The 27,335-nt window shown below is 47.9% G+C and overlaps 14 protein-coding genes across 15 annotated transcripts; 5 read left to right on the top strand and 9 right to left on the bottom strand.

The window, feature by feature from the left end:
- Nucleotides 1–420: 420 nt before the first annotated feature.
- Nucleotides 421–2,312, top strand: E1B28_012512 (uncharacterized protein; the record flags this gene model as incomplete). The annotated part of the gene is made up of 3 exons (XM_043157633.1): nt 421–463; nt 526–1,353; nt 1,411–2,312. 3 exons carry the CDS (start codon nt 421–423, stop codon nt 2,310–2,312), a joined length of 1,773 nt encoding a protein of 590 aa, XP_043005000.1.
- On the bottom strand, nt 1,999–5,164 carry E1B28_012511 (uncharacterized protein). The gene is made up of 5 exons (XM_043157632.1): nt 5,015–5,164; nt 4,906–4,962; nt 2,656–4,842; nt 2,179–2,600; nt 1,999–2,111 (listed from the first exon to the last, which is right to left on the bottom strand). Exons 2-3 carry the CDS (start codon nt 4,955–4,957, stop codon nt 2,660–2,662), a joined length of 2,235 nt encoding a protein of 744 aa, XP_043004999.1. The 5' UTR covers nt 4,958–4,962; nt 5,015–5,164; the 3' UTR covers nt 1,999–2,111; nt 2,179–2,600; nt 2,656–2,659.
- Nucleotides 5,165–5,400: 236 nt separating this feature from the next.
- On the bottom strand, nt 5,401–6,676 carry E1B28_012510 (uncharacterized protein; the record flags this gene model as incomplete). The annotated part of the gene is made up of 4 exons (XM_043157631.1): nt 5,401–6,116; nt 6,178–6,376; nt 6,431–6,450; nt 6,505–6,676. The coding sequence occupies 4 exons, from the start codon at nt 6,674–6,676 to the stop codon at nt 5,401–5,403; spliced, it is 1,107 nt and encodes a 368-aa protein (XP_043004998.1).
- A 152-nt stretch (nt 6,677–6,828) lies between these two features.
- On the bottom strand, nt 6,829–7,363 carry E1B28_012509 (uncharacterized protein; the record flags this gene model as incomplete). The annotated part of the gene is made up of 2 exons (XM_043157630.1): nt 6,829–7,010; nt 7,075–7,363. 2 exons carry the CDS (start codon nt 7,361–7,363, stop codon nt 6,829–6,831), a joined length of 471 nt encoding a protein of 156 aa, XP_043004997.1.
- A 460-nt stretch (nt 7,364–7,823) lies between these two features.
- On the bottom strand, nt 7,824–10,402 carry E1B28_012508 (uncharacterized protein; the record flags this gene model as incomplete). The annotated part of the gene is made up of 15 exons (XM_043157629.1): nt 10,303–10,402; nt 10,171–10,244; nt 10,077–10,118; nt 9,937–10,023; nt 9,733–9,889; nt 9,413–9,683; nt 9,336–9,360; nt 9,192–9,284; nt 9,105–9,139; nt 9,007–9,050; nt 8,926–8,951; nt 8,820–8,873; nt 8,396–8,768; nt 8,100–8,337; nt 7,824–8,046 (listed from the first exon to the last, which is right to left on the bottom strand). Exons 1-15 carry the CDS (start codon nt 10,334–10,336, stop codon nt 7,824–7,826), a joined length of 1,776 nt encoding a protein of 591 aa, XP_043004996.1. The 5' UTR covers nt 10,337–10,402.
- Nucleotides 10,403–11,500: 1,098 nt separating this feature from the next.
- Nucleotides 11,501–13,042, bottom strand: E1B28_012507 (uncharacterized protein). Of its 2 annotated transcripts, XM_043157627.1 has the most exons (7): nt 13,018–13,042; nt 12,897–12,962; nt 12,758–12,842; nt 12,554–12,701; nt 12,423–12,507; nt 11,828–12,370; nt 11,501–11,777 (listed from the first exon to the last, which is right to left on the bottom strand). In XM_043157627.1, the coding sequence occupies exons 1-6, from the start codon at nt 13,022–13,024 to the stop codon at nt 11,868–11,870; spliced, it is 894 nt and encodes a 297-aa protein (XP_043004994.1). In that variant the 5' UTR covers nt 13,025–13,042; the 3' UTR covers nt 11,501–11,777; nt 11,828–11,867. The 2 variants fall into 2 exon arrangements, with proteins under 2 accessions (XP_043004994.1, XP_043004995.1); XM_043157628.1 differs by having other exon boundaries at nt 12,758–12,962; nt 13,018–13,040.
- Nucleotides 13,043–13,087: 45 nt separating this feature from the next.
- On the top strand, nt 13,088–14,539 carry E1B28_012506 (uncharacterized protein). The gene is made up of 6 exons (XM_043157626.1): nt 13,088–13,235; nt 13,285–13,417; nt 13,466–13,826; nt 13,877–14,144; nt 14,194–14,283; nt 14,338–14,539. The coding sequence occupies exons 1-6, from the start codon at nt 13,143–13,145 to the stop codon at nt 14,440–14,442; spliced, it is 1,050 nt and encodes a 349-aa protein (XP_043004993.1). The 5' UTR covers nt 13,088–13,142; the 3' UTR covers nt 14,443–14,539.
- A 72-nt stretch (nt 14,540–14,611) lies between these two features.
- E1B28_012505 (uncharacterized protein) lies at nt 14,612–16,122 on the top strand. Its single transcript, XM_043157625.1, has 6 exons — nt 14,612–14,760; nt 14,813–15,164; nt 15,218–15,437; nt 15,490–15,598; nt 15,649–15,820; nt 15,872–16,122. Exons 1-6 carry the CDS (start codon nt 14,628–14,630, stop codon nt 16,053–16,055), a joined length of 1,170 nt encoding a protein of 389 aa, XP_043004992.1. The 5' UTR covers nt 14,612–14,627; the 3' UTR covers nt 16,056–16,122.
- A 19-nt stretch (nt 16,123–16,141) lies between these two features.
- E1B28_012504 (uncharacterized protein) lies at nt 16,142–19,299 on the bottom strand. The gene is made up of 11 exons (XM_043157624.1): nt 18,829–19,299; nt 18,562–18,771; nt 18,431–18,500; nt 18,238–18,370; nt 18,019–18,165; nt 17,839–17,967; nt 17,643–17,780; nt 17,367–17,587; nt 17,089–17,296; nt 16,851–17,034; nt 16,142–16,791 (listed from the first exon to the last, which is right to left on the bottom strand). Exons 1-11 carry the CDS (start codon nt 19,274–19,276, stop codon nt 16,289–16,291), a joined length of 2,391 nt encoding a protein of 796 aa, XP_043004991.1. The 5' UTR covers nt 19,277–19,299; the 3' UTR covers nt 16,142–16,288.
- Nucleotides 19,300–19,858: 559 nt separating this feature from the next.
- E1B28_012503 (uncharacterized protein) lies at nt 19,859–20,326 on the top strand (the record flags this gene model as incomplete). Its single annotated transcript, XM_043157623.1, has 5 exons — nt 19,859–19,896; nt 19,952–19,973; nt 20,029–20,109; nt 20,159–20,217; nt 20,272–20,326. The coding sequence occupies 5 exons, from the start codon at nt 19,859–19,861 to the stop codon at nt 20,324–20,326; spliced, it is 255 nt and encodes an 84-aa protein (XP_043004990.1).
- A 119-nt stretch (nt 20,327–20,445) lies between these two features.
- On the bottom strand, nt 20,446–21,363 carry E1B28_012502 (uncharacterized protein). The gene is made up of 4 exons (XM_043157622.1): nt 20,959–21,363; nt 20,878–20,909; nt 20,654–20,820; nt 20,446–20,583 (listed from the first exon to the last, which is right to left on the bottom strand). Exons 1-3 carry the CDS (start codon nt 21,054–21,056, stop codon nt 20,705–20,707), a joined length of 246 nt encoding a protein of 81 aa, XP_043004989.1. The 5' UTR covers nt 21,057–21,363; the 3' UTR covers nt 20,446–20,583; nt 20,654–20,704.
- Nucleotides 21,058–22,477, top strand: E1B28_012501 (uncharacterized protein; the record flags this gene model as incomplete). Its single annotated transcript, XM_043157621.1, has 8 exons — nt 21,058–21,063; nt 21,122–21,319; nt 21,376–21,477; nt 21,529–21,540; nt 21,595–21,722; nt 21,774–21,889; nt 21,948–22,092; nt 22,160–22,477. The coding sequence occupies 8 exons, from the start codon at nt 21,058–21,060 to the stop codon at nt 22,341–22,343; spliced, it is 891 nt and encodes a 296-aa protein (XP_043004988.1). The 3' UTR covers nt 22,344–22,477.
- A 620-nt stretch (nt 22,478–23,097) lies between these two features.
- Nucleotides 23,098–24,053, bottom strand: E1B28_012500 (uncharacterized protein; the record flags this gene model as incomplete). Its single annotated transcript, XM_043157620.1, has 4 exons — nt 23,098–23,668; nt 23,719–23,796; nt 23,847–23,950; nt 24,006–24,053. 4 exons carry the CDS (start codon nt 24,051–24,053, stop codon nt 23,098–23,100), a joined length of 801 nt encoding a protein of 266 aa, XP_043004987.1.
- A 2,071-nt stretch (nt 24,054–26,124) lies between these two features.
- On the bottom strand, nt 26,125–26,439 carry E1B28_012499 (uncharacterized protein; the record flags this gene model as incomplete). Its single annotated transcript, XM_043157619.1, has 1 exon — nt 26,125–26,439. One exon carries the CDS (start codon nt 26,437–26,439, stop codon nt 26,125–26,127), a length of 315 nt encoding a protein of 104 aa, XP_043004986.1.
- Between the last annotated feature and the right edge of the window lie 896 nt (nt 26,440–27,335).

Raw genomic sequence — 27,335 nt, 5'->3', positions numbered from 1 at the left:
CACTGACTCGTGGTCCTCGGCCATTCTATGGGTTGAAACTGCTGCACAAGAGCGGTGTCAGTGGCTCTCACGAGTGACATGAAAGCGATACAGGATGCATGATGTAATATGGTGGTGGTGCATCGATGGTGAAATTTCAATTGGACTCGTTCAATTCTCACAAACGTGACCAAGTTGACTGTCAAAAAGTGGCGACAAAGGTGGAGAGATCTGCGAATTGAAACTTCAAGTCACACCAGCTTGTCGGCATCCGAATAGAAACTTACCTCTCATCAACATTACCGGTCCTGACAGTGGTGTTAACAGATACCGACATCATAACCTTGTTGAATCGTGTTGACCAACCCGAATGCACCACTAATCTTTCTTTAAACCGGACATCCGTGATGTGAGCTGCACCCTTCGCCTCAATCGCTGTTTATGATCAAGTTCAAGGCAGGAATAAGCCGCCGCGCAGCTGGCAGTAAGTCCTCGAAACGACATGCGGGCGTTCAACTTGAGAGTCAAATCTCATTCTCCCTACAGCCAATTCACTTCCGAATCACCGAGGGGCGCACCTCCGTGAATCAATTAAGGCCCAGGGCGGGCAGCTCAGCTTCTGCAAACCGCTGCAAGACGTCAGGAATGCCACTCTCGATCTCGCTGAAGGCTCCACACCATGCAGGTTTCGACTCGTAGACTGCTACAGTCTCATTCATGAGGACGAGTTGTGCATCTACGAATTCGAACAGCTACCCACTGTACCGTACGCAGCGGTGTCTTACGTTTGGCGGGGAAACCCTCCCGGCTCAGACTGGAAAGACCAGCTCGGAACTTTCTCTGTGAAGGGGGCGGAGGATGGAGACCCGATCAGTCTTGACGTCCTCAAATATGTTGGCAATGCCGTTTCCCTGGGTCTAGAGACCGATGTCGGTCCTTTCCTCTGGCTCGATCGTCTCTGCCTCTTGCAGACGGACAAATCAGACAAATCCTGGCAAATTTCAAACATGCACAAGATCTACAAGTCTTGCATGGTCTGCGTCGTCTTACCTGGAGGCATTCGAGGTCTCGTTAAATTGGATGAGGAGACGGCTTGGATTCATAGAGGGTGGACCCTCCAGGAAGCTCTCATGCCAGAGAAAGTCATCGTCCTCTTCCTCTTTTCGAGGGACTTCTTCGACAAAGGTGACGAAGTTGACAAGGTGCTGAAAGCCGGCGAAAATAGTGATAAGCAAGACTTTTCGCCCAGTGGACGAGGGGACAGGCATCCTCATGTGTATTTGAGGACCATGAAGAGATTTGGTGCTGCGGCTTGGATGCCGCTAGACTCACTGTTGGATGCCACAACAGTGAATCCTCATTGGAAGATGACGAGTGAGTGAATGGTCCGCTCCACCGTGCGTACCCGTACTCACCTGGCGCATCCGTTAGTGATGTGGCCGCCATCCGATATGTCAGATAACCCCTCTATATTGGGTGGGTATACGGAATGTAACTTACTGCGAATGGCTCGGACGGCGTCCATTTCTGCTTACGAGGGCCGCGAAGAATGGCGCGAGCAAGCAATATGGCGGGCATCGTTCATCCGTACATCATCACGTCCAGTGGACATGGTATTCAGCATCATGCAGCTATTCAACGTCAACCTTGATACAACCAAATTCGACGAAGACGACCGTTTGGGAGCCACAATTGCCCTTGCCTCTGAGATACTGCGCAGAGGCAAAACCGCGAGCTGGCTATCTGGACTGTATACGCTGGATCCTGGGCCCCAGATATGTACTTTCCCCCGCTTTCCGAACACCAGTGCGGCTGGAAAAGCGGTGGTGAAGAAGGAAAACGGCGATGAGGTGGAAATGGTCGAAGAGATGAAAATCCCAACGTTCCGTTGGTTGGATAATGCCCCGGGCGGAAGCATGGGCCAGGATGGGTACTTCACCTTCACAAGGGCCGCCGTTCGAATAACGCGAGCCTCGAGTACGGACGCACCAGGCATCGACCAACACAGTGGCCCCGAGGCAATAGATGGTTTCATGCACTTTGCTGCCGAGGACGGCTCGTTATGGCGAATACACCCGGATGCTTCCGACACACAGAGACTCGACGACCGACCTCGCGCATTTATGGTTCTCCTAGGCGTACAGGTCGGGCACATCATCAGTGCGGAGGAACCAGAGCCCGAGGGAGATTGTATCGTACTGGTGATTGAAGAGCACGCCCCAGAGAGGTTTCACAAAATATCATCCTTCTTGTTCTGGCCGGGTTTCAACTATCTTATTCGCCAAGGAAAGGACAGACAGTTCCAGTTGGGTGGTCCAGAGGCATTCCAGTAGCTCAACCCGTTCCTAGGTACAATAGGACAGTCGTACCTATAACCCAACACTTATCGTTTACACATACAGCCCCGTGAGTTTGAGTTTTTCTTTACGCCAGTTCTCCTGGTCGTCGTATACTCTCCCGCACCCAGCACCGAAGATCACTGACATGCCGGCTTCCTCCACCATTGCGTTCTTCGTCGTTCTACCATTCATCCTTCCGATATACGAGTCTCTCGATCATCCTTGTTGTTGTCAATCCCACTACAACTTATATCTTCCGACTTCATCCAATCATTTCTGTTTCTTCGATACCTACTTATGTAAATTGCTCATTTTTGATGGCAGAACAAATACATACGAGTTCAGGTAACCCTCGTCAACATTCTTCCCGACCGCGCCTCTATGAATTTCTTTTGGTTCTCCTGTTGCAGTTTGAACTCAGGAATCTCAGCGAGGAGAATTCGCTGTTTGTACTGGCAAACCATCCTATCCCCTTGCTCCTCTGTGTCGATTTCTGTGACGAGAACCGCTGCACATATCACCAAGTCTGCAGGCCCAGGTAACTTCATCATCAGTAAGGTGTTGCACGAATATGTCTCTGCAGAGTCGTCCGCGGCTACCACCGTCGCTCTGTAGAATCTTTTCTTCGTGATGTTCGAGAGGAACCACTGGGTATCTCGACGAACCTCCGTCCGTTGGAAATAAACCGCGGCATATTCAGCAAGGAGACCGGTAGGTGTACAGATAGCTTCATAAGCATGTGAAACAGCCATCGGAGATCCTCCCCTTTGCATGAGCGTCCGCGGGGCCCAACGAAAACCTGGTTCATCAAGTTTGGGAACTGACATGAAGATAATATTTGACGGGAGCTCTTGAACGCGAAGCAGAAAAATCCGCATGCGTTCATGTGAAGGCAATTTGACCAATTCCTTCGCATCGACATTTGCCAGACCAGCGATAGCAAGAGTTTCATCCCCGCTCTTACTCGTTGATCTCCACTGCAGGGAGCGGGCTAAATCCCCTATTCCAAATGACGCGGAATTTACCAAGGATCGTTGGTGCTTCACCATGCGAAAGATTTCGCCAGATAGCCCTGTCACAAGGCTGTCGAGAAGTTGGTCCTCTCCAACCGGTAACAATTTGTCGATGTCCTCCAAGCAGTCAGCAAAGGCAAAAGTGAGGCGGCGCGCCAACAAGGCTTCCTGCAACGTCCAAAGGCGCTGCATCCATCCACAAGACAGGACAGAAAGCAGCTTCTCCTCCAACGGAGCAGCAGCTGAGCAGCAACGAATTCCAGAGTCAAAAACGAGTGTCGCGCGAGCCTCTCTATAGGTCTTTGCCATGAGCCGAATTGCCTGCCTTCGTAACTCTTGCTCTGCAGGCACGCAAAGGGAATCCATCCAGAAACCACCTCCAACACCCATTTCCTCTACCTTGCTGTGAAGCAGCTCAATCTGACACAGTGGCAGTCCGACCTCTGTTGTACTCCCAAAACCATCTACCCAGACATGGGAAATGGCCACATATGGCACACTGGACGCTGGGAAGACCGACAATCGTCGGGCTGCCGAGTTATACTCTACAACGGGGATTTCTCCTGCACAAAGATACGCCAGGACGGAGTCCAGAGATGGTTTGATATAGCTGCATTCGCCACAAGGGGAAACGTGCTTGTTGCGATATGTGGAAGTGTCAATGTTGTTGAGAATGCAAGCATCCTTGCTGCAGTTTGCATGACTCCCATCCCGCACTGGGGGATGCCTCGTGCTGGCATATCCCAGTCCACAAATACCGCTTTCTACAATGATGCTGACAGTAAATGGGCACCAGCCGTTCTTGAGCATGTCCCGGGCATGTAGATCGGCCATCATACTGATGAACGTCCACGAGATACCTTGAGAGATATATTCGGGAGGAAATATTCGTCTGGACGAAGTCAGAGCTTCCCCAATCGCCGCGCAAGTGATCAGAATGGCACAATGCAACTCCCAAGAAGTGTTCGCAACACGGAAGGGGCTATTGCGGGGGAAGGTGATTTCCATGTGGAGAAAACGACGAGCGACTTGTAATGCTTCTTCAACGCGTTCGGCCCATTTTCGACATTCCTCGCCCCTTCCGAGTTTCTTGATGCGACTGCGCCAATCAGCTAGGAGATCTGGGAGATGCTCATCAATCAGAACGGTACCTCCGCCTCTGTCGACCACCATCATGCTCTCAGAGAGCTTGATCTCCATAACCGCCTCCAATAAACCAAATGTGAGTTGGGCCTGAAAGAGAGCGACATACTCCTCAGGATTGGGGGTGCCGTGGCTGTCTGCCTTTCGAGCGTTTTGATAATCCCGGAGTGACAGCATCGGGTATCCATCGTGCTTTACACCTAGCCATGGACATGGCCTAAATATGTGCCGGTAAACCGCACGAGCGAGCGGAGGTCGAGGAAGATCTGATGGGGTGAGCGGCTTATTGGTTGTGAGTTCTACTTCTTCTGCACGATGTTGAATCGCCGAGACTGGTTCAGATTGAGACTGAAGGCCAGTCTTTTGACCTGTGATAGGGACCGATCATGGGTCGATTTTAAAACGACAATCCCTCTCGCTTGAATACATACCAGCAATAGCTGAAAGTATAACAGAGCCTCCCTGGTTGATATTGAGGGTCATGACTTCTGAACAAAGGACATCCACATTTTTGTGACGAGCATCCACGAGACCACGCACTCCACGATCATGTTGATTCTCCACTCAATGTCCCTTGAGGAGGCGTAAGATTCCATTTCATGCGAAATTCAAGAGAACTTGATATTTATCGACGGGTAGGATCAATAATCGTGAACGAGTTGTGGCTTCTTGGTGGTCAAAGTCAAAGCGATACTTTGGGACCCTCGACGGCACCCGGGGCCGGCAATTTCTGTTGCCTACAACCAACCTACTCTTCGCAAGGAAAGCCTGTCCATTGACGTCTGACGCTCGCTCACTCACACAACTAATCCTTACCGCCCCAGAAAGATCAATTCGATCAGTTTTCAGATTCATATGTAGGGTTGTGAGAGCGTTGGTTTCAAGCCGGATTAATAGCAACCGACCAACATAAATCATTACAGAGCTCATTCATCTTTTCCCTCCGTATACTCCACCTTCACCTCTTCCTTTTCAAATGCCGCTGATGCACCAACCCAGCTCGACACCACACCCGCAGACGCAAAGATGGCGCTCAACGGGGCGAGCGAGAACCCTCGATCTAGACACGTCCAGATGACGAACGAAGACGTTGACCATATCACATCCCACCCGATGGTCGCCTGTCCTGGATGCGAATGAAGAGCTTCGATAATAGCCTTGCAGAATGACATAAACGAAAAGTTCTGGAACAGATACAAACCAGAACTTCCTTCACGAACTGCAGCCAAGGTGGTTTTGACACGTAAGGTCAAGATGACGGCGTACAGAATCGTGTGCAAGGTGCTGTAAGGGATGGAAAACCATCCTGAAGATAATCCCTTCCCGTGTGAACCGGAAGTGATGAATAAGAACGGTACCACGATAAGTGCATGCATGAGGAGGAGATTAGGGAGGAAAGTATCCGCGTCGGTGTATGGTGAGTTTGCCACCGTGACGAGAGACAACAAGATGCTGATCCAAAGTAATGGGGGTGCTTTCGTGGTGACAGAGGGCATGGCAGGCCCACGTTTGAATGTGCCGGGCTTGAACTCCCTTCCCGACAGCACGAGCGCCAGATAGAACAGGTTCGCTGGAACGGAGACCGCGACGAGTTGGCCCAAAAGCATGTAAGCCCACAAGTGCCTAATTTGGTGTCGCTGCCCTACATCAAAGATGAAATCAGTATCGACAGCAATTCTTCAGAGTCGAATATCCCCGAGAACCTTCTACGAAGAGAAAAACAGTCCAAGGACCGATGGCATACGTGCATATCTGCTCACTCCACCACCAGTTTACACTTCTTGCACTGGCTTTCAACCGGGCTTCTTCAAATAACGAAGCCTGGGCAAGCCACACTGTGATTCTCTTCCCCAGGTCGGGTGAGAACACCCCGGCGCGGGCTTCGTATTCTGTAAAACTTGCCTACAAGTCAGGTGTAAGGTGATGTCGTAGATATTGAAGGATCGCGATGCTCACCGTATAAAAGACGAGTATATCTAAGTGTTAGAGCGCGTCAGAATCCGCAAAAGGCAGAGAAGAAAGAACCTCACAATAGAATGTATGCAAGAAGGAGCAGAAGGCCAGAAACACGAAGAGATAGCCAATTCTGCGATGGCTCAATTGTATCCATGGGATACTTTTGAGGACGACAGTGAGGAGTATAAGAATGGCAACGATGTAACCAGCCGGTCCGCGGAACGCAAGGATGTCCTGGGTGTCCATGCCAGGCTTAACCCAAGGCTGGTCACCGTACTTAGTGAAGACCCTCAAGTCCATGCTTTGCACATGTTTCTTTCAAGTCGTCGGCTTTTTTGAAACCTCCGCGGAAAGCAATTGAATACTTGAAAACTGTCGGACAGCTGCATACGAGTTGTTTACTCTTTCTTCTCTGCCCAGAATTTCTCGTCATACCAATCCATATGATGTCCACCATACTTGCGAACCCAACCTTTGATACCTCCCTTCATGACGAGAGCCTTCATCTCCTGGTCACCAACTTCATCGATATAATCTTGCAGCCAGGCTGCACTTCGAGGACCACGTCCGTTGCTACTTCCTTCAAGAGATACGCCAAGTGTGAGGGCCACATTCAATTCAATTGCGAGGAATTCAAAACTGACCGCAGTAGAATATAACCTGCTTCACCCCAGCTTGTTTCACCATCTGATAGATCACCGATCGTGTAGGGTACAACGACTGCGCAGGGAGATTGATCGAGGTGGCTACGGTGCCTCCTTCCCAGTCTGTTCGTCTCACGTCGACCAACAGGAAGTCCCTTGTTTGATTGTGGTGTTCGGTCGTTGAGAGTCCCTTAAGAAGCTTGGAAACTACTTCTGGTTCGATTTCTGCACATTTTGCCTTCGGATCTGGGAAGGCTGCATGCCATGGTGTTTCATCTGCAGTGGCCATTTTATTGACCAGCGGCAGCGGGCGCGCTCTCTCGATGAGAACGAGATGGAGATCAGAGAGCAAGTCCGACAAGTCTGGTCACCGGAACATTCAAATGCACACATCGAGTTTGGGAGCGCGTAACTATGCACCCTACACCACCCCAGAGAGAGGTGACCGCGGTTCCCAACTGGAATCATGCCGTGTAATTATCTATCTACCCAGCAGATACAAGTCACCCTTCTGACTTTGCTTTCTGGAGTATTCAAGCAACTGTCCACAGATACACCTCTCGCGATCAATACCGACGATTCGTCAATCGTGCATCATAAGCTCAACCATGGAATAGTGAAGCCCTGCGTCTACATGCAACACTTCCACGTCCTTCACACAATGTCATACTTCGATCCAAGAAATGCAAACGAGATAGACGAGAATAGACTTGTTCGCTCGAGTGGTTTACAGACACGCAGAATTAATGTCACTCCACCTGGCCTCCAAGCAACACCCACACTATCTCCAAGAGATAAGCTACTGCGTTCAACGTGAGGTAGAAGACCATTGGTATCACGCCCATTACAACATTCCCAAGTATTCCGCGTCGAGTAATGGTCTCCCAGAGTTCCGTTTTGACTATTGTGGGTGCGGTCGCTGTTTTATACGGCCCAACTAGTCGATAGAATGTCGTAAACGCAGCACCAAAACTTTACACGATATTCAGCAGGGAATAGAAGGAAAATCTGGATAAACCTCGTACCAATAGCATACTAGAACGTGCAACCCATGCTCCCACCACAGCTCCCACAGTCCAGGTGCTGCTCCAATATCCTTCGCTAGTGTGCTCATATAGGTGGAGTGATCAACACCGTACTTGATTCGCGCGTCTTCTTTGACAAGAAGGTGATAATAAGGCGGGGGAAGTGGTTTCCGGACTTGGTTCTTGATGAGCGAAATCCAGAATAATGACTGCATCTCCGCAATCGGGGGTATTGCACCTGAGGAGTTGGCCAATCGGTTAATGAATATTGGAGGACCAGAAGATATTGGACTTACCAACTCCAGGGCGTAAAAATCCTATAAACGCGACAGACTCGTCCCCTTCTTTGACAACGTTCCGGATGTTTGCCTGATCAGCTGTCGGATAATCCTTCGCTAAGAAACTGAAGTCTTGCTGGTATCCAGTAGCGTATATCAAAACTTCTGGCCTGACGTCTCGGTCTTTCATTCGTTCGTAGTCTTTCCTTTTGCTAGCAGGAAACACTGCCCTTCCATCCGGAAGAAAACGAGAGGGGAAAGGAGCAAGGTCAATCACAAAATTGGTTTGAGGAGGTGAATCTTCCGGAGGGTCGATATAGCGAGCGAGGTAGTCCAAAAAGGCTGGTCGACTACGATATGGTCTATTGATGTAGGGCATCGCTTTTTGAGACTGATGAACGAATACTTAGTTGGAGATGGACAGTAAAAGGAGTAATCGCACTTTGTTCAAGAAAACGTAGGCTCTTCCCAATCGTTCGGGTTCGAGTTCGCCGACCTGCGTGAGGAAAAGTGTCAAGAAAAATACGTTCGCGGAATTCTTTACCCACCCATTGGTTGCAGCCTGCTTGGGTACCTGTGTTCGTTGGGATCGGAGTGATTTAACCATCGTATTTCTTGACAAAGCGTACCTGTCAAGAACCACAAAAGACGCTTTATGACGAAATCTGAGATGCTGTGGGGGAGGACGTCAGTAGAAATCCCTGGTATGAGTGAATAGGTCACTCACAACCATCGGATATGTGAACCGGCAACCCATGGATGCTAGACCACTACTGCTCAGAGCGTCGCGAGTACACGAACAAGTGCGACTTACCACATAAGCGGTTTCTGCCAGGTTGGTGATCAGGCAATCGAGCGGTAAACCTGCCTGGGACTTGGACTCGAGCCCAAGAAACTCAAAACCATCCTGGGGATGTCATTTAAGATATTGCAAAAGATATCGACGTGAAAGCCGCACCAAAAGCTTCGGAAACGAAAGAAAACTTTGAACACAAGTATGAGCCAGCGGAACCATAGTGTGAAATCGACGCTCACCCTGCGCGGGAGCAGAGGACAACCTCCTTTGCACCAGCCTTGACGGCCTCGTATGCAATATCCATCCCAGTTTCGCCAGTCCCAAGTATCATCACGCGTTTTCCAGTCAACTGGGATCTGGATTTGTACTCCGCCGAGTGGAAGGCCTCCGTTATTGAACATTCTTTTTTATCCTCTTCATGACTCGAAATGCCCGGAATCGCTGGTATCGATGGTATGACATGCAAACCAGTACTGATTGCAACATAAGCAGCGTGGATAGAATATGTTTCTAGATTTTTTGAATACTTGAGGCGACAACAGGCGGCTAATTCTCTCACCATTGCCCCAAGCAGAGCCTCTGGAATCCCTCCGGACATATTTGACGATGTGACCTTTATCTGGGTGACGGGAAACATCGACTACTTTCGAATTCAAGTGAAGGCGATCATTCAGGCGGAAATGAGAACAGTAGTCTCGAAGATATTGAACGTATTCCTGCGGTGGAGTTAGACCAAAGTTATGTCAACAATAACCCCACATACTTCGAGAGTTAGATGATCGTGGTGGTGGAGAGGTAAACGGAAATCCGAGAAACTTGTGAGCTGCTTCGAAGAGACCATATTTGCGTTCTAACAAGGCAAAGGTCAAAACGATGGACTGGGCAGAGTGGAATGTCGTCAACCTCATAGGAACGATACCGAAAGGTTCCTCCAATGCCATCCTCCTAGATTTCTTGTGAGCTGAACAATTCCGCACAACGACGAACATGGTCCCACTTGCTCAAGAATGAGGGGATCGAAAGGATAGTGATCATCAGCATTTTCCAGTAACGACTTGGCGGTGACGAGGCCTGTTGTCGAGTTGCTGTCATGTCAACAATTTCTCCTCAACCATCATTATGAAGTTACCTGCTGGGCCAGCACCAATAACGACCACCTTCATCTTGAGGAATGTAGCGTGGAACCGCTTCCCCACACGACAGTGTGTCGTGTGCGAACTGTCACAAACTTTCGGCGCAGCGTCCTAGCCGTTGCCGTCTCCCGAGTTATTAAAGTATGATATACAAGCTTATGACCCGGCCCTTTGTGCCGAGTTTTTTTGCATGTTTATACACCTGCTTACTTGCGCTCTGTAGGAGTTCTGCAGGTAGTGAACAGCATGAATCACCCATGGGGGGAAAGTTTGTGTCCCTTGGCCCACTGTATTCATATCACATGACCTGTTCTGTGAACATCCTGTGTCAGAGGCGTAATTACACCTGTCCTACCTGTTACCCATGGAAAAAAGTATGGTGGGTATGGGACTTGTACAGGGTGACTAATCCATTCCAGCCCCATCCCATGCACAGGAAAACCCACCAACCCGTGCTGTTCCAACTTCCCTATCTGCAGGTATGGCCATGCTCTATCCCATTTTACAGGTACAAACCCATGGGGAAAGTATTCTGTGCCAAATCAGTACATGTTGTATAGTGGGTGACATAAATAGCAGGTGGAGGACTTGTACTGTGTACAGAACTTTGTACAGGGTGGCCTACCCCATTCCCTCCCTGTCCCATGCACAGAAAAACCTGTAACCTGTGGAAAAACAGTACAGTTAGAGAAGGGGAGAGGAGACAGTGAGAGATGACAAATTATTACCAAAAAAGTGTGTGGGAATATAAAAGTTACATCTCATAACAGTTGAAGTATAGATGCATGTCAGATAACAGTAGGAATAAATAAACAGGAACATGAAAAATACTACGTTACTGTAGCTCAAAGGGAGGGGACATTGTCGTGCACGCAGGAAATTTCGATCTCCGCTTTAATTTACCCTGGTCCTGTCGCATAGATCATTTTTTGGAGATAATCGCTGATAATCGCTGATAATCAGGTCTCTTTGTCCCATTATATATAGGATATATAGGATTATATATAGGATTATATATAGGATATATAGGATACCTCTTTTCATGCAACTCGCCCCACGACACCCCCGTTGGCTCAAACTCCCTGGGGACAATCAATATTCGGGGGTTACTAGAAATACTCCTTCTGAATGAAGGGATCCCAGACGATCTCGGCTTCAAACGCCGTCCCTAGCCCATGTCAAATGCATAAAGTGTTTCACGAATAGTTCAAGTTCAATTCGGCTACATCATCCGGGATCTGGTGTAACTACTTAGATTGATATTCTATTGTATTCTGCGTAAGGCTCCATCCTTGAACATAACCTGGTATCGGAGTTGTTTGCTCGACACTGTCCTCTCTTCTTGATGTGCCAAACTCCCAGGAAACTTGTTCGTGTCCATGGTTATGGACAGGTACTTATAAACACGGTCGTCGCGTACCTTTCGTCCATGACCACAAAGAAGCGCGCATTAATAACAAGGTTTCTGATCCTGGGGAGAGCTTGAGCTGGAGCGAATTAATCAGTAATTGTGAAACTTACCTGGTTAAAGAAGAGTTGATTGTTCCATGCCACACCTCCGCTATCGACCATCAGCAATCTTTTGGCGTGCTGACTGTTTCGCAGTATTACTCAAAATTCGAGCACGTAGGCCTGTAAGGCCGGGTGCGGCTGACGTCGATGCTACACCGCGACTACCAGACAGGGAAGTGATGGATGTCATAGTGGGCAGCTTTCGCTGTTTGCTTTCGAGTAGTAACTTTTTCTGACGTGCTTTGGTCCATTGATCTTTTGCTTCTTCCAATGCCTTTTCGTCGTCTTCGGCCAATTTAAGGGTTGTTGGTAGGGCATAACGATCGCGGACTTTTCCGTCCTCCTTCTCTTTCTCCAAGCGGACCTTCTTATCCTGGCGGAACTGTCTGCGTAACTTGAGCGACAGGCTATACGGATCCGCGTTACACTGTTCCGACAGATCCATTAGAGACTCAAGACGGGGTACTTGTACGTTTTTATGGTGATTTTGGGCGTCCGTAGTCTTTTCGAGAGCCGCGAGAGGATCGATAGATTCTGCCTTGCCATCGGTATCTTGAATTAGGATTTTTAGTAATTATTGACAAAATGAGATTGAGCTATTCACCATGAACAGCGAAGCCACCGTTCTCTTCAGGATTCCAATCTTCATCTTTTTGTCTTGCCCCCGAAACGACAACATAACGTGTATTCTGCAAGCCGTCAATGACTGGAAACAGGGAAAGGTGAGCCGCTTACTTTAGGATCCGTTTGGATCTCAAACCATCCGCTGCAGAGGTGGCATTTACATCGAAACGAGAATATGGGGGTCGAGTAATAATTTCCTATCTTCTTCTTTTCTGCGTTGTATCTGACACCCATTCCGATATGATTGTTGCAGGTCCCACTGAATTTCGTTGATGTCGTCGTTTAGCTTTCAACTGTAGGAAGACAGCTACATACCACCAGATGTTGAAAGGAAGTTCAAATCGAACGATCAAAATGCCTTGGTCAATCTTGCGAGCTCTATCTCCAAGTGCGTGTTTGCCTATCGATCACGTCAAACCATGATGCGGGGACTTCGTATATTGAATTTGACAACCTCTGTAAGAGTTGAGACTTCCATGTTTCTCTCCATCGTAGTCGGGTGGATAGTATTTGTTGAATCCTGTGCGAATTCGGGTCAGAGAAGAGCATTTGATTGAAACCAACCTCGCAGGTACCTTGCATGATGTTGTAGAAAGCCAAAGGAGGTTCGTTTCGTGGCGGTGCAATAATTGATATTTGACTCATCTTCGATTGTTGCCTTTCTTCTCCCAATTCAATCGATTCATCCCCCTACTTCAAAATGAGATACTACGAGCAGAAATATCCCGAAGTGGATGACCTTGTCATGGTACAAGTACGTCAAATTGCGGAGATGGGAGCCTACGTTAAACTGGTTTGTTATCATCATGTTTTGTCGAGTCATTGATTGAGAGATTTTTTAGCTAGAATACGACAATACCGAGGGGATGATCCTCTTGTCCGAACTTTCAAGGAGACGTATACGGTCGGTTCAGAAACTGATTCGAGTTGGCAGAAATGAGGTAGTCGTGGTACTGCGTGTGGACAAGGAAAAAGGCGAGGGAAGTTATTTATGGTTTTGTTTCCGACTAACTCTCTGTACAGGCTATATCGATCTGTCCAAAAGGCGAGTATCACCGGAGGACATAACAAAATGCGAAGAACGATACATGAAATCGAAAACTGTCGCGTCGATTTTACGCCATGTCGCCTCCAAGATCACTACCACATCTATTGATGAAGAACCCACAGAAGACCCTTCGCAGCCTTCTGAAGCTGTTCAGCAGGAAGTTAGGAAAACTCGTCGTGCACGTAAAGAGGCCCAGGATGACGATCTAGGGGAGGATGCGGTTCCTCATTCGACAGGGAACGAGGAGGAAAAGCTCGAAATGCTGTACGAAAAAATTGCATGGCCATTGGGAAGAATATATGGCCACCCCAACGATGCTTTCAAACTAGCGTTAACGTATAGCCCATTTTGACTATCCGTATTTCGAAGTTAATGAACATTATTAGGGAGTCCGACAAGGTTTTTTCAGCCTTACCAACAACGGTTTCTCAATCGATCAAATCTATCCTGATGGCGACAATTGCTCGCCGGTTGACGCCTCAACCTATCAAGCTCCGAGCAGATATCGAAGTGACATGCTATACCCCTGCTGGGATCGACGCAATCAAGAAAGCGTTGAAGGCAGGCGAGAGGCAAAGTACCGAAGCGGTTCCTATCAAAGTAAAACTCGTGGCTCCACCCCTTTACGTTCTCAGCACGAATGCGACTGACAAAGTTTGTGATTTTTACTAAAAGTTGCTTTTTATCTTACCGTGTGCTCTAGTATGCCGCTGTTGATCGACTTGAACGTTCTATCGAGTCAATACAAAGCATCATCGAAGATGAAGGTGGCTCACTGGTCGTCAAGATGAAGGTACTCGTCAATCAATCATATACCACTGTTGGTTTTAATCTGTTGATCCTGCAGCCGAAAGCGGTGTCAGAAACGGAAGAACAAGACCTTGCACAACTCATGGCGAAGGTGGGACAGGAGAACGCAGAAGTTTCTGGCGATGAGGACGACGAGGAATAGAGTGCACAACTGTATCATCATTGTATTCATAATTTGCCAGTAGAACAAAGATATTTGTAGTGCACCTATTTGTACTTTGTCTTACCTCAGCCTTGCCCCTTTGTCCGCACGTGGGAAAATTTGACGGTTGAGGCACGTGAGGTCAACATTTGACTGACGCGTACACGCTCTTCGTTCCTCAATCCATGGCCGACGACATAGTCCTTCCTATTCCTAATCTTTCGGTTGCTCAAAACGTTTTTATTCTGTCAACTCCGTCTCTTAGTCGACTACATGATGAGGCGCGAGAAAAGGCTATAAAAGCTATAAAGGAAGACCGTGTGTGCACTCGCGTGTAGAAGAGGGATCGACTAATTAACTTTGCGAGTAGAAATGGCACCTTACTATGCAGCTGTTACAGCCAAATCCATACTCCCGATCGACTCTGCTCTTCTCTCCTCAATGCAAGAATCCAACGAGGCCACCCTCAAATCACTAGATGAAGCCTTACAGTCGGCGGAAGCAACTGAAGGGGAATCCGAGATTTCTGACGCTCTCAAGGCTCGTGCCAATTTCTTGACACGGGTAGGAGAGAAAGACAAGGCAGTTGATGCCCAAAAGCTGGCGTTAGAGAAGACCCCCGGTCTTGGAAGTAGAATTGACATTGTGTTAACTTTGGTCAGAATTGGGTTCTTCTGGAATGATGAATCTCTGGCCGTTTGGGGTCTTAACAAGGCGGAGAAGTGAGTATTATCTAAATCCCTGGTTGTCGTTGATTCCCACACTTCTGAATTAGGCTAATAGAGGAAGGTGGCGATTGGGATCGTCGAAATCGACTGAAGGTTTATCAAGGCTTACATTTACTTTCCATAAGGCAATTTAAACGGGGAGGAGAGCTCTTTTTGGATGCTCTCTCGACATTCACCGCGATAGAGCTTCTGGAATATAACGATTTCGTTGCTCTGACTGTTCTCGCGGGGACTCTGACACTGAACAGAGTGGACTTGAAGAAGAAGGTTCTTCTTTCTTTAGCCTTTTCTACTACTATCCTTACGCTCATCCTATCAGTTGATCACTGCACCAGAAATCAACCAATCCCTTCCTGAGATACCCACTCTCGGTGACTTGGTGAAAAACCTGTACGAATGTCATTACGATAAGTTCTTCAGAGCGTTAGGTCTGCGTGACATCATATTCTCTCCCCTTTCAACTGACGCTGGTTCTTAGCTATTGTGGAACAAACTATGCTTCTTCCCTCCAGAGTCCTTTCACCCCATGCTCGTTTTTATGTACGGGAAATGCGCATTCTGGCATATGCACAACTTCTCGAAAGCTATCGAAGCTTGACCCTAGAGAGTCTAGGTCAAGCATTTGGTGTCAGTGTTGACTTCGTAGATAGGTGAGAAGCTCTTCGTCACATATGCTTTGTACTCTAACTCTGTGTACCCAGTGAACTATCTCATTTTATTTCAACCGGTCGTTTGCATGCATCGATAGACAAAGTGCATGGTGTTGTAGAGACGACGAAGACTTCAGAAGCATGGGGCAAGAAAACCTTGCAGTTTGAACAAGTCATTCGGCAAGGCGATGTACTACTCAACGAAATCCAGCGTTTGAGTAAAGTGTTGTATTAGTATAAACAGTCTTTCGTGCATAGTGGCACTCAGAACGAAGTTTTAGTTTTAATGTGCTCTGGCAGAAAATACCATACAACGACGGAGCCTCAGGTACACAGCGATTCCAGGCGATACGTGAATTACTACGACTATGGATACATATACAGAATTACTAACACCAAACGTAAATTAGCGAGTAGGTTTGTAACGAGTGACGGGTCATTCAGTCATGGATCCTTCTCCGCAGCGGACTAGCAATCTGGGCTTTCTTCCGAATCCTTGTCCATAGAGGGAGCCTTAGCACTGGCATTCTGGTCATCTTCTTCCGATTCCTTCTGAATAGACAAAACCTGAGTGTAGACGTCCTTGTCCTCTTTTAACTCCTTCAAAACAGTGTCCTCATCCACATACACCTCGCCAACACCATAAACAACCTTCGGTTTCCCTTTTCCGCTTTCGGCCAACCACTGAGTCTGGCGTCTTCCTTTCCTCGCTAACTCACGTAGCTCGACAATTCGACGATCGGGTTCTTGGAAGTGAGTAGAGAAAAAGTGCGGAATCTCCGACAGTACTTCGGACTCTACATTTTCCTTCCCTCCAAAGTTCAGCTTGTTCCACCATTCCCGAATCTTTGAATGGTCGATCCCAGAAGGTAAACTGTAAGCACGGAACTGCCTATCTTTGGCTTTTTGTAACCGAGAGCGTATGGTTTCCTCGGGCAAGTCTAGATGGGTGACTGTCCAGTGAACTGTCCCTAGGGAATGGATGCAAGTGAGCAAACTCAAGATAGGGAATTGCCGGCCCGAAACTCACAAGACTTGTCAACGGCAAGCTTGACAGCCAAGTCTCCTTCCACCATTTCATCACCCAAAAAACTTGTCGCAGTAACAACGAGCTCTTTAACCGGTGTCTCCCCCCCTTCGCTTTTCTCGACGGGTTCCACCCAGACATGCATGTCGGTTGCTCGCTCCTCTGTCTCGAATGTACATTTGACAGACTAGACACAAAGTTCACACACACTTTTCAGATCCAAATGAATGAATGAACTTGCCTGTCCAGGGAAACAACCAACGATCTCTTCCGCCACAATTTCCATCATCTCCACGCATTTCTTGAAAACGACATTACCAGTACCCCTCTGGCCACCAAATAGCCGTTGGTCCATCTCCTCCAAAGGAACGTATTGGAAACCAAATATCCGCTCGGTGTTGTGGTATGCAACAAACACTCCGTCCATATTTCCTATCCGGGCTTGGAAGCTGTTATGGAAAACGCATTTAGAAACTGCTAGAAACCGAAAAGGGCCGACCGGACTCGAAAAGAACTGACCTATACTTTAGAAATCCCGATCTGACGAGATCATAATATTCCCTCTCAAAGCTTCCGGTCAATCCAAAACTTTTATCAATCAAATAACCCGAGCTCTCCTCGAAATTCAGAATGTCCATTCGAATAGGTAGGCAAGCACGGGTCTTGATGTCAAATACGCCGGAGCCAGGGAGGCGTGAATCGTGGCAGTCAAGTTGGGATCGCATAACGAAGGTGTTGGACTATGAGAGAAAGAGATTGAGAGAAGGACGGTACAGTGGCGCCGGGGAGGATTACCTTGGAATAACGGTAAGCCTCACGTACAGGTCCATCTGATGCCTTCTCATCCTCAATAACGGGCTTCTCAGCGTGGGTTCGCATATACGCGAGGAACTCATCCGAGGTCATCGTAAAGTACTTCTCCAGAAGTGTACCCTACGAGCGCAACAGTTGAAATACATATCTTGTCATCCACGTCAGTCGAGCGACGTACCATCCAAGTCAAGATGTTCTTTTCAGCCTCTTCTTGTTTGTTAGGTTCAGAATCAATAGCGTATGTCCCATCGTTGTGGTTGAAGACGACGGAAGCTGCCATCCGTTGGCCCGGAGTGAAGGATGTTGACTACAATACCGATGATGAGTAGACATGGGATGGAGGGTTTGGGACACATACCTCTCCCTCAAATTTCATGCTTAATGTTCTGAGATCCACGTCTTTGTTATTCGACAGCATGAAGTAAATCTGACTTAGAATGCCAGATAATGAAGATGTGGATCCCCCAAATCGACGGTTCTCTTTCCTTGCGAGCGCCCATAAATCCTAAAAGGACAAGAAACAAATAGAAAATTCCTGATCGGCAACAAGGCGATAAAAAAGGTAAACACCGCCAACCTCATCTCTCGAGCTTTTGATAAACCCAGTTAAACGTTCAAAAGCAAAGTCGACTACCTTTGGGATTATTTCTATGGCAGGATTGAAGTTGTAAACACGAGTCCTCGGGTCTCTAAGCCAGTATACTCCTGGGCTACATTTCTCCAAACGTAAGTTCACCGGGGAGAAAAAAAACAAAACAGGGAAGAATCACTTGAATAGCACTCGGTCTAGACCATGGGCGAGGGTGGCGACGGGATTTTGTTTCGTTGGAGGCTCGAGAGCTGTAGTTGGAAATATGAGCGACGGTTGAAGGGGGGAAGAATAGGGAGCGGCAGAACGGACCTACAAGCACCGGCTCCTTTGAGGTGTTTTCCAAAAGTCCTTCGGTACGCCTCGAATACTGAGGTTTTGTGGATGCAACTTTTGTCATTACTGGCTGAACCTGGGCTTCCTCTGCTTTTCTTTCCCTCAGCGATTGTTTCCGCCTTGCCCGCTTTTCGACGAGTTTTTTCTTTTTCTTCTTAGAGGAGGACAAAGAATTACCACTCAATTCTACGGACAGATGATCGGCAACTTGAATCAGAACGACAAGAGAAATGAGCTAGTCACCTGCGACACGTACTCCTTCCTTTTCGCCTGTCTTATTCAGAAAATCATCAAGAGGGTTGTCCGACCCAAGCTTAGTGGCAAAATCCTCGCGTATGGTAATAACATCGAGTAGCTTCGCGATGTCTTCTGAAATTCTTTGACGCCTTTCAACGCCTCTTTGCAGTGCAGACGGAGTTTGAATGCTTGGGGGGTGCGACAGAGATTTATGTGCAGCGACAGGACTTCGAGGCTGGGCTGGAACTGCGATTTTAGGCCCTTTGGAAGGAGCAGAAGGTCCCGAGAGGTCAACCTCTGACACGTGTGTCAAAGCCGGGGAGGAATTAAGATCATCTTCTGTGAATGAATGGGAATTGCTGCGTGCGCTAGTGGTTGTGGATATCTGTATTCGAGTTACGAGTGATTGTGTTGAGCGGAAAAGCTTTGTCTGTGCATTATAGGCCAAGCTCATCGACGCGAGCGCAAGAGGACCGCGACGCGCAGAAAAATTAGGCACACCTCGTGACACTGACATCAGCCAATTCTACATGCGCATCCGCTCTACCATCTCAACCCACAACGACGCTCGCCATGTCGGGATTCTTTACTTCCATATTCTACTGGTTCTCTACGTACGTGCTTTCGTTCATATAATGTGTTCCAAATCTGACGGCCTCTTCAGTATATTCTTCAGTAAAGCTGCGGAAATAGCTGTAGTCGGCCTGCAGGTTTGGTCATCGGACATCCACCGAGAACGCGCGTGTTAATCAGTGTTATCACCAAGGCATCCGGGAAGACTTCCTTTGTTAATGTGATCGGCTCCGGACAGGTGTGGCGCCGTCTCTTATACTTACAAGTAATTGAAGTCGATTCGTACCATTTCAGTGGAGTGAAGACGTCGTACCGACTATCGCCTTTAACTTTCGGAAAGTCAGGAAGGGAAACGTCACTTTCAAGATATGGGATGTTGCTGGTGATTTCTAATTCAAGTCCATCGCCACGGTTTGCTTACGACTGGTACCCCTGCCGACCAGGCCAGCCGAAATTTCGATCTATGTGGGAGAGATATTGCAATGGAGTGGACGCGATAGTGTGCGTGGCACTTGTGCATTACCTCCCTCCTTCCTTTCAACTGAACCTTTTCAAGTTTTGTGGTAGACTCTGTCGATGTACGCCCCCATTAAGCTGCTACCTTGACGTCCCCAGCTTTACTTTCTTATGCAGAAGGAAAAGTTCAATTCTGCTCGATTCGAACTTCACCAGCTCTTAGTCCACCATAGCTTGGTGGGCGTACCGTTGCTCGTAGTATGTTACCCGCGCCCTTGAGGTTCGGTGTTTCTGACGACCTTTACAGCTAGGGAACAAGAACGACATCGAAGGGCATGCTTCAATAAAGGAACTTATACCGGCTTTGTACGTTCACCACTTGTTTCGGCGATTAATATCGTATTGAGTTGTCTTCTCCAGGCAATTGGATAAAATTAATGACCGCCCAGTCTCAGTACGTCTAAACCAGTTGTAGCCGTACAGCATCATACTTATCAGCTTTCTAAAACTAGTGCTACTCCGTAAGTTCATTGCTCTTAAATCTCGACAGTAGAAGGCAAGATTTTGATTGTGGTTCACAGTGTTCGATGAAATCGCAGCATAATTTGTCAGTCGTTCCGTCTTCGTTCGATATTCATCTTTCACTGAATCAGCCTTGATAGAGATATCGTATTGCAATGGCTTTCAGGAAGAAGTCACTAGTGGCAACAGTGAATGAGAGGGGTGCTACGCCTAGGATTTGATTCATGTATCATCAGCTATTCCAGCAACTGCATATTTTTACGTTTTTGGAGAGACTCGCCGTGATCTACATGTTCAAGATCCCTTAGAAATTACTCGAAAAGGAATGTCTTCATCTTCTCTTCGCCATCTGAACTGTAAGGTTGTCTATGTACATTTGTAGAGTTTGGTTTCCAGAGGTGAGTTTATCAATCTCTTTCTGGACAGTTTGAGCACGAGTATAGAGAGCTATTCGACAAGTATAAGAAAAACCGGTCAGTCCGATACCATGCTGGATTTGCTCGCCTTTCAAATCCGCTTGCGACGCTATAAATTCCCTATCATAAAGTATGAATAAAAGGCTACGGAATGAGCGAGATTACAAACTTGAGCACCCTTTCCTTCTTCATTGCCTCTGCAATGATGTCTCCAGTTTGAGGTGCGGGTGCCCAAGCGTCCGCCTCGATATTTCCTGCAAAGGACATGATGGCGGTGAGCTCAGCGGACTTTGAAATGAAAGTCTGAATGGGCTGACGCGTCGCGTTCCCAGTACTTCCATTACCAACACTTGTCGAGAATGTCGGAAGGAGAAATTATTCTTGCCTTCAAAGCAGGAAAAGCCGTCAGACGTGGATCCACGAACTTTGTCGATGCTAGCCCGATCAAGGGCGCGGTCATTCTGACCAAGGGAGAAGACGAATTGTTACATTTTATATGGAAGAATAGGGAGACTAATGATGTCGAGGAGGTCAGTGAATCCTTATGAGAAACTAGAAATTTATGGTGATCGAACTTCGCAAGTAGGACTTGATTCTCTTCCCATCGGACGCAACTTTCACCAAAGTATCGCAATCATCTGGAAGGGTTTATGTCCTTAAATTCTCATCCTCTGATCAAAGGCACTTCGTGAGTAATATTAGATCTCTAATACGCTTGAGTGCTGACGAACCTGCATAGTTTTGGATGCAGGTATGCTGTGATCTGAGCTTACATGTCTTCATCGGAAGCTGAATCGGTCACCAGGATGCTTCTCCTGGGCGCGATGATGAATTTGCTAACAACGTGAATGGCTACCTCCAAGACACAGACTACGAACCCACCTGGGATTCGTCAACTGGTGCTTCAACTTCCACTTCAGCTCAACCAACTTCGTATGTCACTCAAGCCTCGTCAATATGTTATATCTAAACCCTTTTTCACAGTTCCCAGGGTGCTGGAACTTCGAACTTCCAAGCTTCACCTGAAAATATCGCTCAACTCGGTCAAATCCTTTCTAATAGACTTGCCGGACAAGGCAGCAGTAGTGCTGCCCTTCCTGGTCAGCAATCAATTATGCTATGAACCGTGATCGTGCGGTGCTGAGATTCTATGTGCAGACTTATCTCTCACCGACATTCTTACACCTGCAAATATCACACCTCTTTTCACTTCTCACCCAGAGCTTATAAAGACATTGTTCCCCCACCTACCCCCCGACCTTCCTATACCACCTTCTCAAGAGACGGTCCAACAAATTATCAAGTAAGCCAACACGAACGAAACCCCTTTCTCTTTACCTGCCGTCAGACTGACCATCATCTACTTTTAGCTCACCACAGTTTCGTGCAGCAGTGTCAAACTTTGATCAAGCTCTTCGAACGGGCTTATTGGGAGGACTCGTGCGCGGGTTGGGATTACCAGAGGAAGCTGGTCTAGGAATAGAACCATTTTTGAAGGCCATTCAAGAGCAAGCGGAAAATGAACGCCGAGAGGAAAGCATGGATACGGACTAATACACCTATCTGAAGAATTGTTTCTCATAGTCCACTACGATGCATAGTCATTTTCATTAATTTCCTAATACGTGCGTACGTGTACGGCTATCAAGAAACTACTATTCTCGCCAAGTGGGGCTTGTGGCTGCGTAGAGATCTAGCTCTGAACCATCTGTGCAAGCATAAGATTATCGAGCTCATAGCGAATCTTCTGTTTAAAGCCCGCTTGTCAATAGATAGTAGCGACTGATGTTTCTTTCGTGCGACGTGTACCGGTTTGTGCCAGGCACTGTGACGGCGGGCTTACTCCGAGTCCCTCCTCCAAAAAAACACTACAGTTCTATAGACATACCAAAGAAGTAATTATACACGGGCTTGAGTTGAAAAGTATTTGCTACATTTCGAGTGACTTGACTCAGGACTGTTCCGTCCCTAGCTGACCTCTGACTTTTCGCTTGTCGATGAGGCAACTTGAAATATCGCCACAACACAAAAATTTTCAGACTCGAGCAATTGTGAGGAAGTGGCCGTGATTTGATAGAGAGAATTATTGATACTCTGCAGATGGCTTGTTCGTTCCCAGATTGAGATCAGAAAATTCGTTAGATTTCAGTGAGCTATGTAGTCAAACCACAAGTACATGGTCTTACAGTTGGTTAACTAGTAGAAAACATAGACAATAAGGTAGGTAGAACAAGGCATGCATATAACAAACTCATAGACAAAGAAGAGAGAGAGATGGAGGGGAAAGAATACGGCGTAAGGTCCACACTTAGGACCAGAAGCTCATAGGTGCAGGTACAACCGCCATGTACTGCCTGTCACAGTCTGGACAACCAGAGCATGAAACTGAGGTTGACGACGAAGGAAGGGGCTGATATTGCGACTCATAAAGAGGTCGGCGAGCGTCCTCTCTGTACCAGCTTGAGATGCTCGGGAGTGTGATTCTGGTGTCGACACGCTGACTCGCCGCCGGAGCAGACCTTGGCATTGTACTATAATCGAAAGAGGCAGGTCGGAGAATCGGACTAGCAACGTAATCGGGTGTATGAATGGATGCGGAGGTCCTTGACGTGCTGAAGGCTAGTGATTCAGAGCAGCATGGCGAAGGGGAGATAGGGGAGAATGAGCTATCGGAAAGGTTTGGCTCTGGAGTCGGGGAGCGAGAATTGGGCAAGGTGGTCGAGCAAGGTGATTCGAACAAACCACTGGCGTTGTTAAACTTCCTGCGAGGGAGAGGAACATAGTCGTGCTTCCTCTTGCGGTGTCGTGTTAAGGATCCAGGATCGCTGGTGGCAAAAAGGCACTCGGCGTGAGAGCATTTTTTGTCTTTTACACCAGTGCTTGAAGTAATAATTAGTGGAAGATAGGTGCAGAGAATGGTCCCTCTTACTGGATTTTGTAATGTGTTTTGAGGTTTGACTCTTGGAGACTGCGGAACTCGCAGTTTGGGTAAGGACATCTGTAAGGACTGCAATACATGAGTGGCGAACGCGACAAACGAGTGGGCTCAGAACTTACTATGTAGACTTGTCCTTGTTATGGGTCAGAAGGTGCCGGTTGAGATCGTTCTTTCTGGAAATGAGTTTGAGGCAGATTGGGCATTTGACAGCCCGACCTGCGGGCTGACGATATGCAATCAGGGCTAAGTATGACTATTAAGCAAAGCCAACCACTCACCGAGCCAGCTGCAGTAGCTTGCTTGGTTTTAGAGGACGTACGAGTCATCGGAGAGGAGAGGGAAGGTCAATGTGGGAGTGTTGAAGGCTGAAGCGAGGAAAAGGCGTGATGCAGAAAGCTTTGAGTTGGGCGCATTTAAAGTTCATGGAGCGAGGGAAAATCAAAAAACGTGGCGTGGTTAATGGGAGGTCCAGGGCTTGCTTTACGGTCAAGCAATCAGCAAAGACCTGCCACAAACCTGCCTTTGGGGGTAATTTTTGCCGGATTGGCCAACGCACACAAGTACACACAGTCAATGTTTGGGCCATTGCTTAGAGAAATATCAGTGGATTGGTGACTTTTGTTCCATAAATGGACCGCCTAAAGTAAGATAAAGTTATTGTCCGTGCAGGTTTCCGATTGGAATTCAATGGAGCAGACTATCCCGAGTCATAACTGCTAGAGAACCTTGTATTTTGAGCGCTAGAAGCTGGCGATATCGATCCACAGGCCCGAAATCGTCCACTGGTCATGATTCGCCTGTATAGTAAGCTTGACGGGGGAAAAACCTCTCCATGGCCAACTGGAATCCCAAAGCCTTCCAGTGCGCCTGCTTGGGAATCCAGCTCCTAGGAGATGTCTGGGAAGTCATCGAAGTGTATTTCTCATCATCTAAATCGGTTGGACAGGTAGACGCTCTGATTTAGATCTCGAAGACGTTACCGGCTGGCTCATTGACGAGCATTTGGGGCTCACAGAACAATGGCTTCAACAGCATGGAATTCTGTGGAATTTGGTCAGCCCTGACTCGTTTCCGATCAGGTGGCGCGCGGCCAGGACCCCCCACACTCCTTCCCCAAATTCAATGTCGCCGTCGCCGTCGATGGCCTCGCCCTCTCCGGGCAGCAAAAGCTGGGAAGGATGAGGAGATGTGCAGCATAAGCTTGAGGTCGTGTTGTTTCCTGCTAGCACCGACTTCTGCGGACGTAAGTCTGCAAGTAGCGGTTCCCAGCGGCATGTAACACCTTACCCAAACAAATGTCGATCTCAGAGCAAGCCCAGAACGACCTGGAGACCGAAGCTGGGCAGATTAGCCAGACTGGTGATTACAGAGGAGTATTGTGGGTCCTGCCTCGACGCCGTTTGATGTAGAAGGAATCTGACGACAAGGCAGAAACAGTTCACCACAGTAAGTCAATCTCACACGAGAGTCACGATTGTCCTAGGCCTTTTGATAGCGCAGTCGATCTTCAGGACATCCGCCGTACTCCATGCCATTGATGTATCGCATTCGGTGACGGAGCTCAAGGGGGGGTGATTTAATCCCTGGCAGAGTGGTATTTCGAATGTCCACAACGATGTTGAAGATGATCGCGACTAGTGGGCAGACCAGCATCATCCATAGGCTCCCCTCACCAATGTCCAGTCAAAGATAATTGAGCCTAAGCATCTTTTGTCCTGAACCAATCCAAAACGAACACGAGCGCCTAGATTCTAGTCGGGCGCTTATAGTGCTCCCTTAGCAGTGGAGTTGGAAGACATTCGTTCGCATTATGTCGGTGTCCAAGCTATGCGAGCTCAAAACAAGTCATATGTTCTCGCCGTCAAGCGTGTAGCGGCTGTGGTTGAAAAGTAGCAAGAGGGTGTCGCGTTCGATCCTGGGGACAGAATAAGCCTCTAAAACGTTTGCGAATTATTCGACTTGTTAAACGAAGCGGTCGTTACCGCCTTTCCCACTACGGTTGCGATTTCCTTCCACTTGCGTCTCCTCGAGCTTTATTGAAGGAAGCGACTAAAGCTTACTATGACTTCTTCTCTTCGGCCTGCATTAGCGACTGGTCGTATTCGCTTTCAAGATTCAAACCGAGTACGTCGATATCGATTGGTTTGCTGCTGTTACGAGCGACGATGGAGATTGATGTTAGTACTGGTTTGTACATTGGCGATGACGACAGGGAACGAGTAACGTTGGACGTGAACATGAGGTCACGATGGGGAAAGAAGTACGCATTTTCTGCATGTCGTTTCTTGGCCAGTGGTGGAGAAATATGGGTCGGCGTATGTGATTGCTGGTATATCGGATTGGAAAGAACGTCCATTGACCTCGGCACAGAGACCAAAACGACTCCCCCCCCGAGGCTCACATAAAGCAACACGGTAACATGTGCGGGATATGATTTTCGTTCCTACTCTCTGTTCCTCTGTTCGCGCCCATACACACCGTGTTCATGGCAGATGGAATTTTGAACTCGAAGTGTTGTTTGGACTGTGGACGTTTTGCCTGCAAACTGGTACAGTTTCGGAGATGAATACCTTCAGAGCCACTGTCCTCTGCAGCTTCGGAAACAAGAAGACACGGAGGGTCAGAGAGCTCAAATTCGCCAGCGGGGGCGCGAATGAGATCAGGGGGAAAAGAGTGGTAGGAACGCCGAACTGGAACGACAGACCAGCACATATAGTACTGCACTTCTCTACGGAATTTGTATTCTTCAAGTTCAGGTGTACATCACGCTGACGAACTGCACGTCTGCAACAACAGCCTGGAGTCTTTTCCGGATTTCGAAGAGGCGTGAGACGAGCCCGACGCAGGTGCTGTGATTCCTCATGAATATTGTGGTACAAGAAGTTGGTGTGGGCCTTCAGCTTCAGGCGGCAGGACACCTCGAATCAGTGCAGACGTCTACCCCAGGATGGAAGGTCATTAACTCACAATCTAACTCCGTTCCAAAGATAAGAGTTCAGAAACTTCCCTACTTCTCCTCCAAGTTCGACACGGATTTCCTTGCGATTGAATAACCAGAAGCTGAGAGAGAGAGAGAGAGCTCGCCAGACCGCCGGCAGTGGTCTGGTTTGAAACAGGCCATGCAAGTTGAACGTGACTCTCAACGCTAACTTTCAACTAGCTGTACCAGGCTCCGCAATTCATGCCAACATCCAGCGAACTCTCAGCTCTTTCTGGTAGCCCAGGCTTGGCTACTGCGGCGCTGCTTTCCTCAACGTCCCAAGTACTGGAATTAAGCTGAGTAGAATACTTACTGGGTCGAGTGTTTTCCTTACGGTACTTTACAGTTTAAACTACCGTGAACACATGAATATCGAAGGGACGGACTACTAGACTGAAAATTGTCCCCGTCGACCTCTTAGATCTGAACCACAGGTGTGATTAAGTTCTGAGCTCTGATCAAACACCAAGTAGGTCCTCACTTGGCAAAATTCAAAACCACGTTACACTGGTACTACCCGTACATGATCGCCAATTGTGTTCCCTAATCATCAGTACGTTCACCTTGACAGTAGTCTGCCACTATCGGTATAGTAGCACGAGATAATCTAACTCGGTCGTCATTTTCG

The sequence above is a fragment of the Marasmius oreades genome, chromosome 8 (genome assembly GCF_018924745.1).
Source record: "Marasmius oreades isolate 03SP1 chromosome 8, whole genome shotgun sequence".
Classification (NCBI taxonomy): domain Eukaryota; kingdom Fungi; phylum Basidiomycota; class Agaricomycetes; order Agaricales; family Marasmiaceae; genus Marasmius; species Marasmius oreades.
This window is presented reverse-complemented; position numbering and strand designations above follow the sequence as displayed.

Excerpts from the sequence above, each read along its gene's own strand:
- E1B28_012502 (XM_043157622.1), bottom strand. The coding sequence starts at position 21,056 with ATGTCCTTTGCAGGAAATATCGAGGCGGACGCTTGGGCACCCGCACCT. Across the intron at positions 20,910-20,958 it reads AAGAAGGAAAGGGTGCTCAA|GGAATTTATAGCGTCGCAAG; the intron begins GTTTGTAATCTC and ends ACTTTATGATAG. Across the intron at positions 20,821-20,877 it reads GTCGCAAGCGGATTTGAAAG|CTCTCTATACTCGTGCTCAA; the intron begins GCGAGCAAATCC and ends CTTGTCGAATAG.
- E1B28_012506 (XM_043157626.1), top strand. The coding sequence starts at position 13,143 with ATGAGATACTACGAGCAGAAATATCCCGAAGTGGATGACCTTGTCATG. Across the intron at positions 13,827-13,876 it reads GCTTTCAAACTAGCGTTAAC|GGAGTCCGACAAGGTTTTTT; the intron begins GTATAGCCCATT and ends GAACATTATTAG. Across the intron at positions 14,145-14,193 it reads GCACGAATGCGACTGACAAA|TATGCCGCTGTTGATCGACT; the intron begins GTTTGTGATTTT and ends CGTGTGCTCTAG.
- E1B28_012504 (XM_043157624.1), bottom strand. The coding sequence starts at position 19,276 with ATGAGCTTGGCCTATAATGCACAGACAAAGCTTTTCCGCTCAACACAA. Across the intron at positions 17,781-17,838 it reads AGAACATCTTGACTTGGATG|GGTACACTTCTGGAGAAGTA; the intron begins GTACGTCGCTCG and ends TTGCGCTCGTAG. Across the intron at positions 17,035-17,088 it reads TTGGTTGTTTCCCTGGACAG|TCTGTCAAATGTACATTCGA; the intron begins GCAAGTTCATTC and ends CTTTGTGTCTAG.
- E1B28_012505 (XM_043157625.1), top strand. The coding sequence starts at position 14,628 with ATGGCCGACGACATAGTCCTTCCTATTCCTAATCTTTCGGTTGCTCAA. Across the intron at positions 15,165-15,217 it reads GGTCTTAACAAGGCGGAGAA|GCTAATAGAGGAAGGTGGCG; the intron begins GTGAGTATTATC and ends CTTCTGAATTAG. Across the intron at positions 15,438-15,489 it reads GAGTGGACTTGAAGAAGAAG|TTGATCACTGCACCAGAAAT; the intron begins GTTCTTCTTTCT and ends TCATCCTATCAG.
- E1B28_012507 (XM_043157627.1), bottom strand. Across the intron at positions 12,843-12,896 it reads AAGTCTCAACTCTTACAGAG|GCAAACACGCACTTGGAGAT; the intron begins GTTGTCAAATTC and ends CGTGATCGATAG. Across the intron at positions 12,702-12,757 it reads CTTCCTTTCAACATCTGGTG|TGGGACCTGCAACAATCATA; the intron begins GTATGTAGCTGT and ends AACGAAATTCAG.
- E1B28_012511 (XM_043157632.1), bottom strand. The coding sequence starts at position 4,957 with ATGACCCTCAATATCAACCAGGGAGGCTCTGTTATACTTTCAGCTATT. Across the intron at positions 4,843-4,905 it reads TATACTTTCAGCTATTGCTG|GTCAAAAGACTGGCCTTCAG; the intron begins GTATGTATTCAA and ends TCCCTATCACAG.